The 18,366-nt window shown below is 35.1% G+C and overlaps 1 protein-coding gene across 1 annotated transcript; it reads left to right on the top strand.

Moving 5' to 3' along the window:
• The first annotated feature begins 11,634 nt into the window (after window positions 1-11,634).
• On the top strand, window positions 11,635-16,499 carry LOC110820067 (putative B3 domain-containing protein At5g66980). The gene is made up of 6 exons (XM_022049439.2): window positions 11,635-12,217; window positions 12,353-12,461; window positions 12,702-12,860; window positions 13,608-14,127; window positions 14,197-14,318; window positions 15,805-16,499. Exons 3-6 carry the CDS (start codon window positions 12,771-12,773, stop codon window positions 16,078-16,080), a joined length of 1,008 nt encoding a protein of 335 aa, XP_021905131.2. The 5' UTR covers window positions 11,635-12,217; window positions 12,353-12,461; window positions 12,702-12,770; the 3' UTR covers window positions 16,081-16,499.
• The last annotated feature ends 1,867 nt before the right edge of the window (window positions 16,500-18,366 follow it).

Genomic DNA, 18,366 nt, shown 5'->3' with positions numbered 1-18,366 from the left:
TGCTATCCTGTCTAGCGGAAAAAATTTAGCCAAAATTTTTTGAGTTAGATCTTCTAATGTAGTAATTGTTCCTGTAGGAAGAGAATGCAAACAATTTTTAGCTTTATCTCTTAACGAAAAAGGGAAAAACCTAAGTTTAATTGCATCACTAGAAATCCCATTCTACTTAAAAGTATCATAAATTTCTAAATAATTATAGAGATGTGCATTATGATCATTATTTAGAAAACTCCCAAACAAAATTGAGGTTTAGATCATTTAAATGATGGCAGGTTTAATCTCGAAGTTGTTAGCATTAACACTCGATCAAACTATACTTAACAAAGCTCCTAAAAGAGGAGTAGCAAAGTCTTTGAGTGCTATCCTATTATTTTCGTTCAAAACATCCCTTACTCACCCAATTTTTTGTATTTAGTCATCTCAACTCTTGTTTGTCTTTCTGTTACTAAGTGTTCCTTTCTCTCGCGATTCAGTTGTCTACAAGTCTTTTTTATTCTAGATTTATAAAGAGTTTTATGTTGTTCGATCGACTCATATACCAACTGAAAACATAAAAAGAAATGACATAATATGTTCACAACAAAAAAATAATAATAATTAAAAATAAAATAAAATAAGCAAAATAAAAAAATTATGCTTAAATTAAAAATAATAAAAAATAAAAAAATAAAATAAAAATAAAAATAAAAACTAAAATGCAAGTAAACTAAAAAACAAGAGAATAAACTCTACACTAATAATAACCCTTAGTATTGATAATGATACTGACAATCCTCGGTAATGGCGCCAAAAATTTGATAAGCGAATAAACAAGTGCACGAAACTGTTCAAGTAATAAAGTGATTAATAGAGTATCGTCTTACAGGGATTGCTATATATCAAGTACCAAAATTGTAGAAATTTTATTATTATCTAGAAATCGAAATTATATTTATGAAGAGAAATTTTTTTAAATAATTTAATCAAAGTATAGTAATTAAATTGACAAAAACTTATCAACGAAAATATACCAGAGTAATTGATTTTACCTAAATTTTAGGTACATTCTAATTTTAATTTCGTAATTGATTTAATCTAATCTGCAATGGTCGAGCTATCCTAATGTATTTTCAGTTTCTTTTCCAGTATTCTCTAGATATATCAATTAACAACTATTAACATTTTGTAGTAATTATTAATTTGATTCAATTAAATCTATGATACTTTGATTTCTCCACGTCAATTTAATTATATTACTTCCGTTCAAATCATAATTAACACTTAACAATATATATCTAATTAATAAAACTTTACTTCTACCACTTTAAAACTATCAATCACAAATCAAGTTATGAGTTGGTCAATTCTCATAACCATATTAAGTTTAATATTGTTAAACTGCAAATAGAAGAAAGCTAAAAATTAATTCTAAAACATACTTTGATTTAGGCTATATCAATCACTCCCACACGGTGGATTGAGCAATAACAATTATTATTGCGAAAAATATAATCATATAATAATTAAAAATAACTGTATGAAATATCACAAACATTCCCATTCAAGTTTGATAAAAAAAATTCCTAAAAGTTTCTTCAAAAAGAAAATATGCTAATAAAATTTCAAATAAATATTACGTGGTTATTTTTCTTCTTTCACCGAGCTCTTTTACCTTTCTCGTTGGCACCACACCAGCCTGTTTCCACACTGGTATGCTTCTCCTACTCAGTTTGTTGCTGCCCTTCGCTTGCGTTTGCTGTGTTCTCTGACGAAACTCGTACTCCGTCTCTCGATCTCTAAGCTTTGCAAATATGGTTTCTACTTTCTCTCTCTAGCTCCTCTCTCTCCTGTAGATCTATCTTTTTGGTTTTCTCCTCTTCTCCTTTTAATAGGCGATTGCAAGAGAAGATATCCTCTTTGTCACCCTCTTTTTTTCTTTTTTAGCTCCCCCTTTTCTTTTGTCGTTGATTCTTCTTTTTTTTTCCTCTGTAGCTACTTCTTTCTTTTCCTCCTATGCTTTCTGCAATTTTTTTCTTTTTTTCCAAAACGATGCCGTTTTGGGCGTCTGGTTCTCAGCCTTAAAACAACGTCATTTTGAGTGTTGTTGAGTTGCTGGGTTGCTGGGTTGCTACTGTGGGTCTGGGCAACACTTCATGGATTTGCAAATCTGGACCTGGGCAAAAGCTTATTGCTTTCTTCTTCTCTTTTCATCCTTTTTTTTTCTTGTCTTCACAAATGTAATCTGCATCAAAATTGTACTCATTAATTTATTTTTTTATTAAAAATTTATTTCAAGTTCTTATAAATTTAAGTAATAAGGGCACAAAAAATATAATAAAAATGTTGTACATCAACATTCAAGCTTAAAAGTGTTATTAAAGTAAGGTAAAGTAAGAATAGGTACATAGCATAATTTTTCTTTCAGTAAAGTGAAAGCATTGTCGTGCTTATCAATCTATGTAAACTTCACAGCTTTCTTAACCAACTCATTTAGTGGAGTTGCAATGGAACTGAAATCTTTAACAAACCTACAGTAGAAGCTTGCCAATTATGGAAACTCCTCTCCTCATTGGTTGTTGTTAGAGTAGGCCACTCTTTGATGACTTTTACTTTTTCCTCATCCACTTTAATGCCTCGTGCACTCAGCACAAATCTTATGAATATAAGCTTGTCACTACAAAAAGTGCACGTTTTGGCATTGACTTACAGTCGTTCCTTTCTGAGGACCTCAAGAATGAATATGTTGAAGGTATTCCTCTAGGATCTTGTTATAGATTACAATGTCATCGAAATAGACCACAACAAACTTACCAAGGAATCAGCATAGAACATGATTCATAAGTCTCATAAAGATGTTAGGGGCATTGGACAGACCAACAAGCATTACCAACTAGTCATACAAATCATACTTTATCTTAAAGTTGGTCTTCCACTCATCTCTAAGTTTTATCCTTATTTGATAGTATCTGCTCTTAAGATCTATCTTAGTAAAAATGGTAGAGCCACTGAACTTATCCAACATGTCGTCAAACCTAGGGATAGAGTATCAATACTTTACTGTGATCTTGTTGACGGCTCTGCAATCAACATACATTCTCCAGGAACTATTCTTCTTGGGAACTAGCAATACTGGAATAGCACAAGGACTAAGGCTTTCCCTACCATGTCTCTCTCTCAGTAATTCTTCAGCCTGTTTTTTAAGTTCCTTCGTTTCCTCCAGATTACTTCGGTAGGCTGGTCAATTGGGTATGGTTGTGTAACACTCCAAACCATTAGGATAGGCCAACATAACAAAATTCGTTGTTTTGAGTCCCATTGGGCATTTGAATTCTATTAGTACTTAAAAATTTTAGTATTTTGAATTATGTTAATAATTTTCTTCATTTTCTATTCTCCCAAAAATTTATTTTAATAACATTTTAAAGAGAAAATGAAAAGAATTAGAAATTCAATGTAACGGAAGGCGAGAAAAACCCATGTAGCCCACGACCCGCACTCATGAGACCACAGCTCTGTGCACAATCAGCCCAAATGGGCCCAAACATATGCGCACACTGCGCACTACGTGTGATTGTGCTGGATATGGTCGTGCCTGCACGAAGCAGGATGTTTGCATGCAGGCCATGCAAGCGCATGTCGTGCATTGTGCACACCCAACATGCGATATAGTGCACATGTGTAGTCGTTGCCAACCGCTAGCCACTCTGACGTGACCGGCTGTCACATCTGATGACCACCCTTGCGTGGGCCCCATGATCAAGTCCACATGGCTTCTCAAATTTTTGTTAAATGGCTAAATTTGGCCCTCCCTCTCTTTTTAAAATGCCCCCTTCCTCTCTCATTTTCACCACTTTCCTTCTTCAAATTTTACCAAATTAGAGAGAAAGAAGGAGAAGAGTATGAGTTTTGTAATCTTGTTCAAAGAATTTCTAGAAGCTTTTTCCTTCACTTTTGAAAGGTTAAGACGACTCGATTCTAGTAAGGAATTCTTGGCACTTTTACCTACATTTTTAAGTGCTCTTTTTAGTTAATTGATTTGGTGGAAACAAAGAATTGTTGAAATGGACTTTCATGCTTATTTTGGTGATTTATTTTGATTCATGTTTGTTTGGTAATTTATTTAGATGTATGATGTTTTATTCTTGACAACAATGACTATTTGGGATACATGTGGGATTGACCCTTTGTTTTACCCTTGGTAATGGCAAAAAGAGTTATTCTAATGAGCACTCGCTTCAGAGAATACCCCAATGGTCAAATCTAAAGATAATGGCCTTTGGCCGAGTATGTTAATGAGCCCTCAATTACTAAGTTTACATGGAACTCATCCCCAAATCCATGTGCCACCCCCCCCCCCCAGATGAGGAAAATGATGACGCATTCGATGTGTTGCCCCTTGAAGTTTGTCTAGATCCCTTATTGGACTCTTAGGATAGTTACGAGTGCTTGTAATGTTTGTGCTCTTATGACTATTTAATAAACAGTTAAATGACTTCATTTGTATATTAACATTTTGGTAGCTAACCATTGGCTTAAGGTGTAAAGTGTACCATGATATTTTTGTGTAAGGGAATTCTATTTTTCGCTTCAATATTAATTTAGTTGTTAGCACTCGTATTTGGCTTTGTTATTTGACTCCCTTCTACCATCAGGTATTTGAGATGTCACAGGTTGCCCAGGGGACGAAGTCGATCTGATGCTTGATCCCCTATAGTGGTGGCAATTTATCTGGTATTTCTTCCGAAAAATATCCTCGTATTCCTATAAGAGAAAGACAAAGAGCTTGGCAAAAAAGGGTTAAGGTCATTTAATGCCAAATAACTCTCCTTATACCTGAGTACAATCAAACTTCTCCTTTCATAAATTGCTCACTTCACCTTTTTTTCCCTCACATATAGGCTCTCATACCTTTTATCCCTCTCTATTTTTTACTGGGCTTTTGTTATATTTCTTTTGGGCCTCTTTTCTCTCCCTCTCCATTCTAGTATAGGAGTCGAAAGCATTCTTCATTTTGATTTGTCATCATGTACCCCCATTTGGGGTTAAAGATGCGAGAACATGACACTAACCATCTAGCTGTATCGAGTAACGGTTTGGTACAACCATTATGTTGTACCTACCTATCAATTTGCCAAGGTCTACCAAGTTAGGTGACTAGCATATATAAGCACAACATCATAATATACCTTATCCTCATATGTGCCGATAGAGAAGGGCACCATGGGTTTTACAATAGTAAAGTAAGTAGCATAAATACTAATGGGTGCCGAATCTACCAAAAATAATTTTCTATTCCAATAATAAAGTAAGATTGTAGTAGCAATGAATAGGGTCGAATCCATAGGGAATTAAAAACTAATGTTCTTTTACAACCAACAATAAACTAAAAATAAAGAGAGGAGGTTTTCGTTTTAGTTGGAATTAAATAATTAATAGATTAAAATAATTTAACAAATCAAATAAAATGAAAATCAACTAAATTGAAATTAGCATAAAATAATTCAGCAGATTAAATAGAACAAAAACTAAGTATGAATAGATTACAGTCAAAGAAATAATATCAGTCTCAATTTGCAAGATTAATCATTTATAAAAAGATAACTTTTACCAATTTTTAATAAACCAATTCTAGTAATTGAAGACACTTGTTATTGGAGACGCTTTTAATAACAAATATTTCCTTAATCTTATATTAACCAAAAAATGCTTATTGATTAACCTTTACTAATTAACAACCCCGGATATGCTCATAGATTTTAATTTAATCAGAACATTAAGAAATAGAAAGATTCGATTCTAACCAACAAACTCAACCACTGGTTCACTCATATTAGATTATATTTTTTTTAGTGTGACACTTATTTACCATTAATTATCAAAATAACCTGAACAATTATGAATTTAGAAATCCTAAAGAGCGATATACGATTATGCTGGTTGTACAATGGGCGTTGTTGTAACAAATAACAATTAAATTAAGGAAAATACATAAATACTAAAAACAAGGAAAAACAAAGATAAAGTAATTTGATCTCACAACCCTCAAATTGAAACTTCAATTAAATCTTCAACTGGAAATAAGAGTATCTACGCGCTCCTAGTGAGTTTAGTACACCAGGAATTGTTTTAAAACAAAAAAGAAAATTACAAAAAAAAAAGGAAGAGAAATATGCTCTTCGTCTTCTTCTCTCTGTTCACCTCCTTGCAGCTCTCCACTTCTGCCTCTATTTAAAGGGTGAAGTCGTGTGCAACTAGCGTTTTCTTCTCCACTGACTTTGGCTTCCTCTTTTAATTTTTTAAACGTTTTTTGACTTGGTTTTTTGCCTTCTCTTTTTTTCTTTAAGTTTGAAAGATTCCCAAAAAATTAATATCTGCTGCCACCACTGGAGTGCAAGCCTTGCCCAAGGCTTAACCGTGTATAACTGAACTTCCTTGTGTAATTGATCTAATCCTACATTTATGCATGCACTAGAATTGAACAAAATTCTTTCTGTTAGGCAGTAATTGATCTAATCCTCCCTCAAACTAAGGAATAAAGTTGACATTTATGCACTATCAAATCCCCAACACTTATCTTGTGTTTACCCTTAAGCACCACAAAATACAAATCACTAATTCTCAACTTTTCACTTCCAACCCATCTATTCTCAACCATTTCATCACAACTCGATCTATCATATCTCAGTTTTCAAATTGGAAAGACAATCATCAACTAGTAGTTCATAAAATAGAGTTTCATGCAACTACACAAATGAACAATCATTTTGACTAATATCCAAACACGACATGAGAGAGTACTATAAATTTTAGCGCACAATAATTTTCATTAAGAAGAACAATCAATATGTAGCAGAACAACCACTAAACCTATTCGGATATACAGATTTCACCATTTGATTCATGCTTGTATGAAATGTCACTAATCTTTTGACGCGAGGGCAAACATTTATGATGAATGCACCCAGTTACTCAGTTGGTCACAATTTCAAGTGGCTATTAGTGCTACCATAGTCATATGGATATCTTGAAATGTTACTAACTTTTTGACACAAGGACAAATATTTGTGATGAATGCACCCAGTTACTCAATTGTTCATAATTTCACGTGACTAGAGGAGTAGTTTATTATTTATGCCCTCTTTTTCTTCTTTTTGTTTAAAGTCCTAAACATGAACCATAGAATTTTAGACACACAAATTAGGACACATTATAATAGAGTTCTTCCTACGCATTGGCGTTCACTCAAAAATAAGAGAAAAATGATTTTTAATGTGCAATCCGTAAATAAGTCATATTTAAGACACATAATCAAAAATAACTATTCATAGTGTGAAAAGATCACAAATAAGCTACAAATCCTAGAAGATGGTTATAATTGCAATTCGATTTTTAAAATATCACATTTGAGTATTTTAAGAAAGAGTGAGATAGTTGTGAAAGTTAGAAGTCAAAATTATTGAGTGTGTATTAGTGTGTGACAAAAATTAGGCCAAGTCGAAATAAACATTGATAAGTGTCATAAAGAAAGGGGAATGCGACATAAAAACCAAGCAAAATGCTAAAGGAACTACACAAAATGCAGAATGCCCCTCCCGCACACTTAAACCACACATTGCCCCCAATGTGTTATAAATAATGAGCAATTAAATAAAAACTGAAAGGATAGTTGAATTCCCCTTGTTACTTGTCCTGGAGATGGGGTAGAACCGGAAGTTGTCATTTTTTCTTGGGTTGAGAAGTAACCCTCACAACTATCACTACGACTTGGGTTAATTCCTCTGCCTTGTTTAGTTTTTGTTTCCTATGGAGGCTCAAATTCTCGACTCGAATTAGGCGCATATCTATCTTCTGAAGGTGTAGAAATAATACTTCTAAAGTCAGGGATTCTTATAGGGTAGCAGCTGGTGCAGGTTATATTGTAACACCCCTCCCATCATTGTGCTAAAATAATTTAGAAACTCTATTATTCGGGTCTTTAGCCGCTTTAAACTTAATTAATTTACAGTATTTAATATTTATCGTGATTCGTAATTTTGGTTGATTTTTATTTATTTAATTTTTATTTTAAATTATTTTATTTTAGATAATTTTAATTTAACTAAATTAAATTGAAAATGAAAATTAAGAAAAAAATTGGAAAACGACAAAGGGGAAAAAATTCAAGTGGGAAAAATCCCGCGAGAAGTCTAATTGCGCGAGCAGGTGCTGGGCACTGTGCGCGCGCACATTGGCCATGGGACATGCACACAGTGCGCACATCCCATCTGCACGCACATCCCATCCCATCCCATCCCATCCACGCAGCGCCTAACATGCCTAGGCCCTATGCGCGCGGCAAGAGGCCTGTGCGTTTACAAACTAGCATGTAGCACGCCGACTGAGGCATTGCCACCTTGGGCAATGTACCGCTGCTGCCTTGGGCAATGCGCCACCACTGCCAGATTTCAACTAATTTCACCACTTGGCACAAATCCAATGGTTCTGAAATTTTTTAAATTGTCCTCCCCCTTTCCTTCCTCTCCACATTTCCATTCTTTCATTTTTCAAAAGTTTAGAGATAGAGAGAGAAAAAGATAGTAGTCTAGTGAGAGAAGAAGAGAAAGAAAAGAGAATGGTGAAGGAGAAAACATCAAGGTTTCGATAAGGAATCCAATATTTCTTTTGACGTCTTAAGAAATATTTTTAGATAAACTAATTTAATATGATTGTGACTTTATCTGTTTTGTATGCCTCTATGTTCAGATAAGTCAAATTGTTCTTATTTTCAAGCATACTATGTGAATTGCAGACACTTGATGAATTTATATTTAATAAATATAATATGTAATCAGTAACAGTAAAAGTAAAAAAAAAAAAATAGAATGAAACTTGTATGATTCGAAGTGTATCTGTATTGACATACATATTGCAACAAGATTTTCTCCTAACTCACTCAGCCCCTTATTTCCCTTATACTCGATTAACACCTTCCTCATCTGCAAGTTATAACTTCCCTAATTATCGGTTTCACTCTCTCATCACACAGTGCAAAGAAAACCAATTTTTTAAAAAATTTGGGGCGAGTTCAGTTTTGGCAAAACCCACACCGAACTAACCCCATTGACATCCCTAAAGAGATTTATTATTATGTTTAATTCATTAGTGCTTCAAATAGAAATTGGCTAAATGTAAACATGGTCTAGTCTTCATAGTTACATCCTACAATGAATTAATCATACTAACCAAACTAACTGATGGAACAAGGGATGACAATTCGAGCGTGTACCTAGGTTCAGCAAGATTTGCCACCAATGCCACCTCCCTTACTTTTTCCTAACAATGTGGAAAAAGAAATCAGTAAGTAGAAAAAGAGCGATGCTAGCAAGGTGTTACAAGGAGGTATTAGAAATATTCAATTAGATGCAAAGAAAGAAAGTTAGGCCTGAAAAATTTATCTTGTCAAGTGTTCTTGCTGCTTTGCTAATACTGGGGCACTTGATCAAGGCAGGTGAATTCATACTTATCCAAGAAAAAATTCTATCAAATTGGATGCAGTTTTAGGGACTACTTTGGTGGACATGTATGCTAAATGTGGGCGCATTGACTTGGCTTGGGGTGTTTTTTGAGAATATGAAGGAGAAAGAAGTTTTCTCCTGTAACACAATGATAGGAGGACTAGCTATGCATGGCAGAGCAGAGGACGCTATTGAGTTCTTCTTCAAAACGCAGAGGGAGAGGGTATTGAGACCAAATGGGAATACTCTTGTCTGTGTTTTAAATGCTTATGCTCATGCAGGATGGGTTGATAAAGGTTTAAATATATTTAATTCAATGCAAAAGATTTATGGTGTTGAGCCAGAAATAGAGCATTATGATTGTGTGGTTGATTTGCTAGGAAGAGCAGGGCTCTTGGAAGAGGCAGAGGAGCTTATTGCCTCAATGCCAATGAAGCCCAATACAAACGTTTAGGGAGCACTTTTGGGTGCTTGTAGGATACATAAAAATGTTGAACTTGATGAAAGAATTGAGAAAATCTTGCTTGGGATGGACCCTCTAAATTCGGTGAAAGAATTTGGAGCATTATGCAAAGGATGGGAGATGGGAGGATGTCGAAAAGTTGAGAAAATTGATGAAGGGAAGGGGTATTAGAACAACACTGGAAATTAACATGATTGATTTAGATGGGATCATTCATGAATTCAAAATGGGTGATGGATCGCACCCACAAATGAAGGAAATTCACATGATGCTGGAGAAAATCATTGAGAAGTTACAGATGGAGGGCTACTCACTAAATACCTCTTAAGTTTTGTTTGATGTCAGTGAGGAGGAGAAGGAAACTGCATTAATGTACCACAGCTAAAAGCTTGCAATTGCTTTGGGATTGTTTAACACAAAACCAGGCACTCCAATTCGCATTATCAAGAACTTGAGGGTGTGTGAGGACTGTTATTCTGCCACCAAGCTTATTTCAAGAGTTTATAAGTGCGATATTATTGTCAAGGATCATGTTTGATACCATGATTTCAAGAATAGAGTATGCTCATGTAAGGATTTCTGGTAAAAGTTCTTAAAGTGCTAAGTTCTTAAACAAAAAGCATATGAACTTGCAAAAACAACACTAGGTAACAACCCTTCTTCCACCAAAGATTCAAGCTTTGGAAAAATAAAAAATAAACAGAAGGAGTTTAGCATAACCAAGAAGAGCATTGTTCAGAGAAGATTGGAAGGTGAAGAACGAAAGAAATACATGCAAATTAAAGAAAAAACGAAAGAAATTAATGCTGGAAAAATCAAAGAAAAAAATACAAAAATACTTACCGATCGAGAAGGTGAAAAACATAAATCAGAAGTAGAATCAAGAACCCAAACTTTGAAAGCAATCAAAGAAGAAGAACAAGCAGATATCAATAGGAGAAGAAAAAGATTGGAGCTGTTCAATCCTCCCTGCATGCGGCTTGACTAAGAAAATAATTTTTTTTTTTTTAATTGTAAGAATAAAAATAGAATTAATTATGTTATATGAGAGTATAAAGGGAAAAAAATAGTATGCTAGTCACATACCACCAATTCGGTAGTTTAAAAATTCATCCCAAATTTACCAGTTAGAAACTGTTTGTTACTATTGAAAGTTGAAACAAGCACAATTTTCTCACACTCGTGGAGTACCATACATTAAAATCGTATCATTCATCATTATCCAAACAGGGCCTTAAAGCCAAATATTTCTCTCGAGGGGATTTTTCAACTGCAAGGTTGGACACCAACCCCAGTTTTACATAGAGAAGTTTGTGTCAAGCTAAGGACCTGATGACGAGCGGTGTAAGGTGGATTATTGGGACAGGCCATAAGTGAGAGTTTGGGAAGATCCGTGGCTACCGTGAGGTATTGAGTTCAGGGTCAACAGCCAGTGTATAGAAGGAATGGATGACCTGTTGATTTGCGATCTTATGAATGAAGATTCAACAAGTTGGAACTCTGATTTAGTTAAGGGCCTATTTGTTGAAGAAGAAGCTGCATTGATCCTTGGCATTCCACCGAGCTTACGCAGAAGAGAGGAGAAACTGATCTAGGCTTTTTCTAAGAACGGAAGCTGCACTGTTAAGTCTGCTCACCAACACCTCCGAGGTACACATGCCTCCTCTTGCACTGAATCTGTCAACATTTAGAAGCGGATATGGTTGGCTGATGTTCCCCCAAAGATGAGAAATTTCGTTTGGAGACTGCTTACCGAGATGTGGCCAAGCAGAAACAATCCAACATATATCCCTCGAGTGCAGGAAAACCGTGAACTGCTGGCGGCTGTTAGGTGTTCATGTAGCGCCACCTTATGTGCCAGATGTCAGAAGGTGGCTGGAACAACATCTTAAAAGTAAGACATGATAGGAAGTGGCAGAAGTGCTATGTTGTATGTGGAGGTTAGAACTTGAAAGGAATGAGTTTCTGTGGGCGGGCAGAATTTTTGTTGATCCTACCTCTATTTACTTGTCGAGGAGATTCCTGTATGAATGGAGGCAGGCCAAGGATATACGTAACAGAGGCAACGTGGACAAACCGGTCTTCGCACTCACTCATGTGCCATGGCAAGCTCCCGCACCGGGAATCTAGAAATGTAATGTTGATGGGACTGTCTTGAGATAGGGACTGTGGCTGGGTTCGGGGCAGTGATCCGAAATTCGGCTGGGTTAATCTTGAAAACAATCAGGGGCAGATTGCATAGGTGCAGAACGCTGTTTTTAGCAGAGTTACTAGGTTGTCGGTAAGTACTGCAATATCTCGTTCCTAATGTCAGTGGGCCTAGTATTCTGGAGGTGGATACCCAATTAGTGAAGCAGGCATTAGAATCATAAGCGACAGACAACTCAGAGTATGGGTTTATTGTTGATGATTGCAGGAAGCTCTTAGTCGACCGGCCAGATATCTCCGTCAGTTGGGTCAGAAGAGAGGGCAACACGATCGCTCATTGTATTGCGAGGGAATCGTTGTCCCACCAGGGTTTCTGTGTAAGGGATACGGTCTCTCAAGCCTGATGTATTCCTCTCTTACGTTAATGAAGTTGATTATTCTAAAATATTTATATATATATGTATATAAATCAAAATGCTGAAGGGTATAAACTAGGTTGCTTAAATAAGACTAAAGAAAAAAAAGGAAAAAACACGTTTGAAATTCAATTTTTTAGTAATTTATTTATTTAAATACGTCACAGTTTTCTCATAATTTGTCTGTTGGCCTCTGAAAAGTTTAGAAGGAAAAAATAAAAGAACAGAAAAGAAAAGGAGAAAGTGGGAGAGGAGAAAGCAGGAAACAGAATGGTGAAACGCACTAGCAGGGGTTCCTCCTCTGGTAGCAGCTTGGAGTTCTTTAAAGTATATAACCCGAAGTTTAGTTCTCAGCAGCTGGTTGTCTCTCTCTCTCTCTCTCTCTCTCGCGCGCGCACACACACACACACACACAAACACAATAGTAACTATATACATTTGCAGTATATTAAACGCTACAAACAATGATGGTCTTTTTCACTGGTGTATGTTTCTTTTGGCCTGCTTAAGCTGTGACAGAAAGGCACTTAGGGATGTACAAATTTTTGCTGCTGAAATTTCCACATTGGTGTTTTTAGGTTTTGTAACAAGCAGTTTAATATTTTAAGTTGCATTTGTAGGATTGTGTTTTTAGGAATGTACAACTTTTTGCTGCTCAAAATTTTCACATTGTTGTTTTTAGGTTTTGTAACAACCGGTTTAAAATTTGAAGTTTCATTCGTAGGATTGTGGATTGCTTTGTTGACCAATCAGTTGAGACATCGACGGTGGATTACTGCTCACGAAACCATGGTTTTCTTGTTTGGTTGGCAAGAAACGGGATGGAAAAAAGATTAGGAATTAAAGAAAAAAAAAGTGAAATCCTTGTTTGTTTGCCTCATTATATGCTTTTTAGTAAATGGCTGTGATACAGCAATTTGAAATTTCAGATTTTAAGAATTCCAATGTTCCCCTCCCCTCCCCCAGAATGTATTGTCTTTCTGTAATTATCATTTTCAAGTTTTGTGGCTGACATTAGAACGTGATGCATATGCATTATAGAAAGTTTATATCCATTTGACATGTGTTTAAATTTTTTTCTTGGTGAAAATTGAATTGTCTCTTCAGTGCTTACCTCCTGCTTTTGTCACAAAACTGAAAGGATCTATTCCCAGCAATGCCACTCTCAAAGATCATAAAGAAAAGTTGTGGCATGTCAAGATGGAAAAAGGTGACCAGGGTTTAACCATTACGAATGGTTGGCAACACTTTGCAGATGAACACTCCTTAGAATTTGGGGACTTCCTTGTTTTCATCTATGATGGAAGTTCCCACTTTGATGTGAAAATTTTCGGTAAAAATGGATGCAAGAAGGAATCACATTTTGCTTCACAAGTTAAAGAGGAAGAAGATAAGGAAACCGAGCAGATTCCTATCAGGACTACACGAGCTTCCAAGCAGAAATATTTGGAAACAGTCCTAAGAAGAGTTAAAAAATCAGGTAAAAAGGGATGCCAGAAGGAATCACATTTTGCCTCACAAGTTAAAGAGGAAGAAGATGAGGAAACTGAGAAGATTCCTGTCAGGACTACCCAAGCTTCCAAGCAGAAATATTCAGAAACAGTCCTAAGGAGCGTTAAAAAATCAGGTGATGAATCACTAATTTCCCCACTAAGCATGCTGCCAGGGTCACTTTTAACTGGTCCTTTGCTTTCAGGATCATCTGAAGTAAATCAATTTAGGTTTCAGACAAGTTCCCAGGAAGTCCAGGCATTTAAAGCACCTGCACATCTTCCACCATTTGAGGCAACTATAACACAATCATCGAAATATGTAATGGTGAGTGCTTGATCTTTATGTTGCACTATATCTTTTCTCAATAGATTTTTCTCGTCATTGCGAACATACGCTGAAAGAATTTTTCATGATTTTATATTGCTTTTGATAAGATATCTACCAAAATAAGGTCTATTACTCTCTTACTTATATTTCCTCCAATGTCTACCAATTAGAATGCAGATTCTTAGAAAGAGAGTGGACACTTGAATTAGAAGAGGCAACTGCATCAGAACTGGCATGGGTCTTGACTTTGGTTCATTGTCTATGTTTTGGGTAGTTTGGGGAGGAGTAGGAAACCTAACTCTTAAGAGCTAGTTGGAGAATTTTTTTTATACATACAGAAGAAAGATGGTATAACATATACTTGGTTGAAGGGGATTTTAGTGTGGAGCAAGAGGACTCACAGAGTTTTTTGACCTTCGTACACTGAATTCTACTTGGGTTGCCTGACCCCCCTTGGTGTCTTATCAAGAATACTGTTTGCTAAACACTAGAAAGTATAGCTTCATACATAAGCAAGGTAAAGGATTCCTATTAGTTCTCTGGACCAGGAGAAACAAGATACTGCATATAAAGTGTTTGAGATCTATTGGCATTCGATATGGTATTTGGTCCTGAAAACAGGAGCAGGTGAACAGGGTTTAAGGTAAACATTTCTTAAAAAATAATTTACGGGTTAGCTAAGAATTTTAGCTGTCAATTATATGATAAACTGAAAAGAGGGGAAGCAGAAAATGGGAGCCTAGAGCAAAAGAATGGAGACAAAGCAGTATTTGAGTGTTCAATATCAGGATGATTTAAATGATCAATTCTAACAGAAAAAGATGATTGGGAGCAGAATGTTATCAAGGGGGTCATAAGGTGCCATACTTATATCATTATCTTCTGGAGAACTGTCGGGGAAATAGTGGGCGAGAGCCTGAAGCAAAAGAATGGATACAAGATAGTGTTTGAATGGTTAATACCAGGATGATTTAAATGGTCAAATCTCACTGAACAGATGATCTGGAGCAGAATGGTATCAAGGAGATCCAAAGGTGCCATACTGATACAGTTACTGTCAAGGGAGAAGAACAGTGGTTTATCTTCCTTTTAGATGGAGAATTTGTTGAAAGGGAATATGCAGTATACTATGTCCGTGCTTTAATACTGTTCTCATTACCAACTAGAAACAAGGAGCACGGAGTTCATGCAAAAGATATCACTTTTATCTCTATTATGCTAGAATATGATCTAAAAAATGTTTCTGCTTGCACAAGAATTGCTTCCAATCAATTTATTTGTCATTGTTGCCTTGATCTATAAACAGACATACAAGATTTGAATCATGCTTGCATTATGTTTGAAAATACATTTGTTCTGTAAATCTAATTATCTTCTCATTTATATTAATATGTTGGTCAGTTGGTTAAATCACGTAGATGTTAAGTGATGCATATGTTATCTGAAAGAAGCATATATCTCATGATTGTTTTACTGCTGGCAGAATATTCCTAATTCGCTGGTGAATGCATGTGGCATCAAGCTGAATTCAGAAGTAATCCTTTCTGATCAGGATGGGAAAAAGTGGCCTGTGAAGGTTAAGGTCTGGGGGGATGGTCGAATTACTCTTGCCACTGCGTGGTCTCTGTTCCACGAAAATAACATTCTGGTAAAAAATGATAGGTGTGTGTTTGAGCTTGTCCTCAGTAAAGGATGTGTAAGCAAAGAAATGAAGGTACGAATTATCCGGAAAGGTAAGCAAAAAGCTGAACAAGTGTAGGATCAAGGCTTGAATTACATATGCCAGTGGTAAACAGAAAACAAGATTTGAATCATCCATAAGTACATTGCTGATTTGGAAATATATTAGGAGGGAGAAGATCAAAAGAATTTGTCGGTTGTTGTGGCTAACTTTTGTCTATAGGTGTTGTCATATAAAACTTCTTAGTTCTTTCCTAACAATATTTAGGATAAGTTCTTATTTTGAGTTGACTAACTAAAGTGGTAAAATGTCTCATACTTTTCATGACTACATAATCAGTATGTACTTCCCTTCCACTCCCTAACCCTTTCCGGTCTCTCCTCAGGTGAAGTAAGGTTAATTTGTTGCTATTCTTTCTTTTACAATAATAATGTTATTGTTGTCAAGATTAATTTTTTTTTTATATTTATTATAATTGTATAATCAGTTATTCTTTATGAATTTTCGTTTTGCTGATGTTATTTTTTGATGATAAATTTTTGCTTTAAAAATTAATTTTTAATATTTTTTTTGCTTATTGTAATTATTGTTGATAAATTTTTACATAATTTTGCAACGGTACTTTTTATTGTAAAATTAATTTGCTACAATTTTTTCATTATATAATTTATTTTTCTTAGTGAATTCAGGTAATTGCCAGCATGAATTGAAAATAGCAAATTCTTTTGTAATTCAATTTAAATTTCATACTGTGAAATATACTTATTTACATAAAAAAATTTTGTATATAAAACATTTATTTCTTAAAATCTAAATAAAATTCTAAATTATTCATAAAATTAAAAAAATATGTATAATCAATATAAAACTACTATTTTCTTTGTAATGGGTGAATCAAAATTTAGATGAGAGCTATAATTAGGAGCCAATACTGGTCTTAACACTTGGAGCTGTTAGCCATTCCTCTATATTTTATCTATTGTGAATATATCTTTAACAAACAATCACAACCTTATTCATAGATTTCAATATTTTTTTTCTTATGCACATATCTTTAATAGTCAAGTACAACCATATATTCATAGATTTCAATATAAAGGAGAATTCTTTGTTGGGTATACGGTATCACAAGTGATTAACAATGTCAAAAATTGAGTTTCCAATAGACATCTTACCTGAGATCACCTAAACCCTTTAGCAGAGTCCATTTCAACAAGCACCTTATCCATTCATCTTTCATTTGCTCGACATAATCTCTTTCTTCAACCTTGTAGCTTTATGTATAAAAGAGAACATGATGATAAACTCATGGCAAACCTCCTCGAGCCATCATCTATTATCATCTCAAACACTCTTTTTTACGTTTAGCTTAATCCAACTCACACCTAATTGATGTTAACTAAAGAGGGGGAAATAATGATTTGAGTTATAAAATTCTGAAGATTTTTAAGCACACTTCACTATTTATTGTATGAGAATGTTAAGATCTAGTGAAGTTCGTTTATGCTAATCAAATACTTACTTAAAAAATGATATGCACAAATGAAAAAAACCGAGAATACTCTTAATAAGGGCAGAAAGGGATATTTTGATGAGCCACGATTGCATGAGAATATACTGATGGTCAAGACCAGAGATAATGGATTTTTGACCAAATGTGTTAGACTCCCACCGGGTTTTAAACATGAGACATGAAGCATAAGAGTTTCTTACATGATTAAGATGCATGAAACCTTGTATAGAGTGAAGTTTTGGTTGGTTGAACTATTGGTTTATTATCTCGGCAATGTTGGATATCGTTTGGCATGGAAATACTGAACATACTACATAAAAACATGAAAGTTAGAAGTTTACATGCGGGTTTGGCCCTTTGCCTTACTAGGTGATAGTGAAAAAGGTTATTCTAGTGGACCTTGATTTAAGAGGGTGACCCGAAAGTCAAAATGAGACTTCGAGCTGGATATGTGATATGAGCCTTTGGGCCGGATATATGAAATGAGCTTTTGGGCTGGATATGAGCCTTCGCACTGGATAAGTTGAGGAATCTTTATCGGGTTCAAAAATGGTTGCATTGAACATATAGCGTGCATATGAAAAGAATATGAAATTGTTGTGAACATGAAATAAACATGTGAGAAGAATGAGAAAATTCGTTCGTCCATTATCTCTAAGGGGTTTCTGTTTTCCCCTCATCTGAATAAGTGTTGGTGAACTGCTCCCTATGATGATCGATGTTCTCTCTGATGAGAGAGGATACACGTTAGGTGAATATAGGGTCCCCATGATGAATTGAACGTTATGGATTAGAGTCTAGATGGGGAAATGATAAAGACATGAGAATGGGTTGGTGATTCGCAGTGGTAG

This window comes from Carica papaya, chromosome 4, assembly GCF_054855325.1.
Source record: "Carica papaya isolate Zhongbai chromosome 4, ASM5485532v1, whole genome shotgun sequence".
Classification (NCBI taxonomy): Eukaryota; Viridiplantae; Streptophyta; class Magnoliopsida; order Brassicales; family Caricaceae; genus Carica; species Carica papaya.
This window is presented reverse-complemented; position numbering and strand designations above follow the sequence as displayed.

Excerpts from the sequence above, each read along its gene's own strand:
- LOC110820067 (XM_022049439.2), top strand. The coding sequence starts at position 12,771 with ATGGTGAAACGCACTAGCAGGGGTTCCTCCTCTGGTAGCAGCTTGGAG. Across the intron at positions 12,861-13,607 it reads AGTTTAGTTCTCAGCAGCTG|TGCTTACCTCCTGCTTTTGT; the intron begins GTTGTCTCTCTC and ends TTGTCTCTTCAG. Across the intron at positions 14,128-14,196 it reads AAGGAGCGTTAAAAAATCAG|GATCATCTGAAGTAAATCAA; the intron begins GTGATGAATCAC and ends CTTTGCTTTCAG.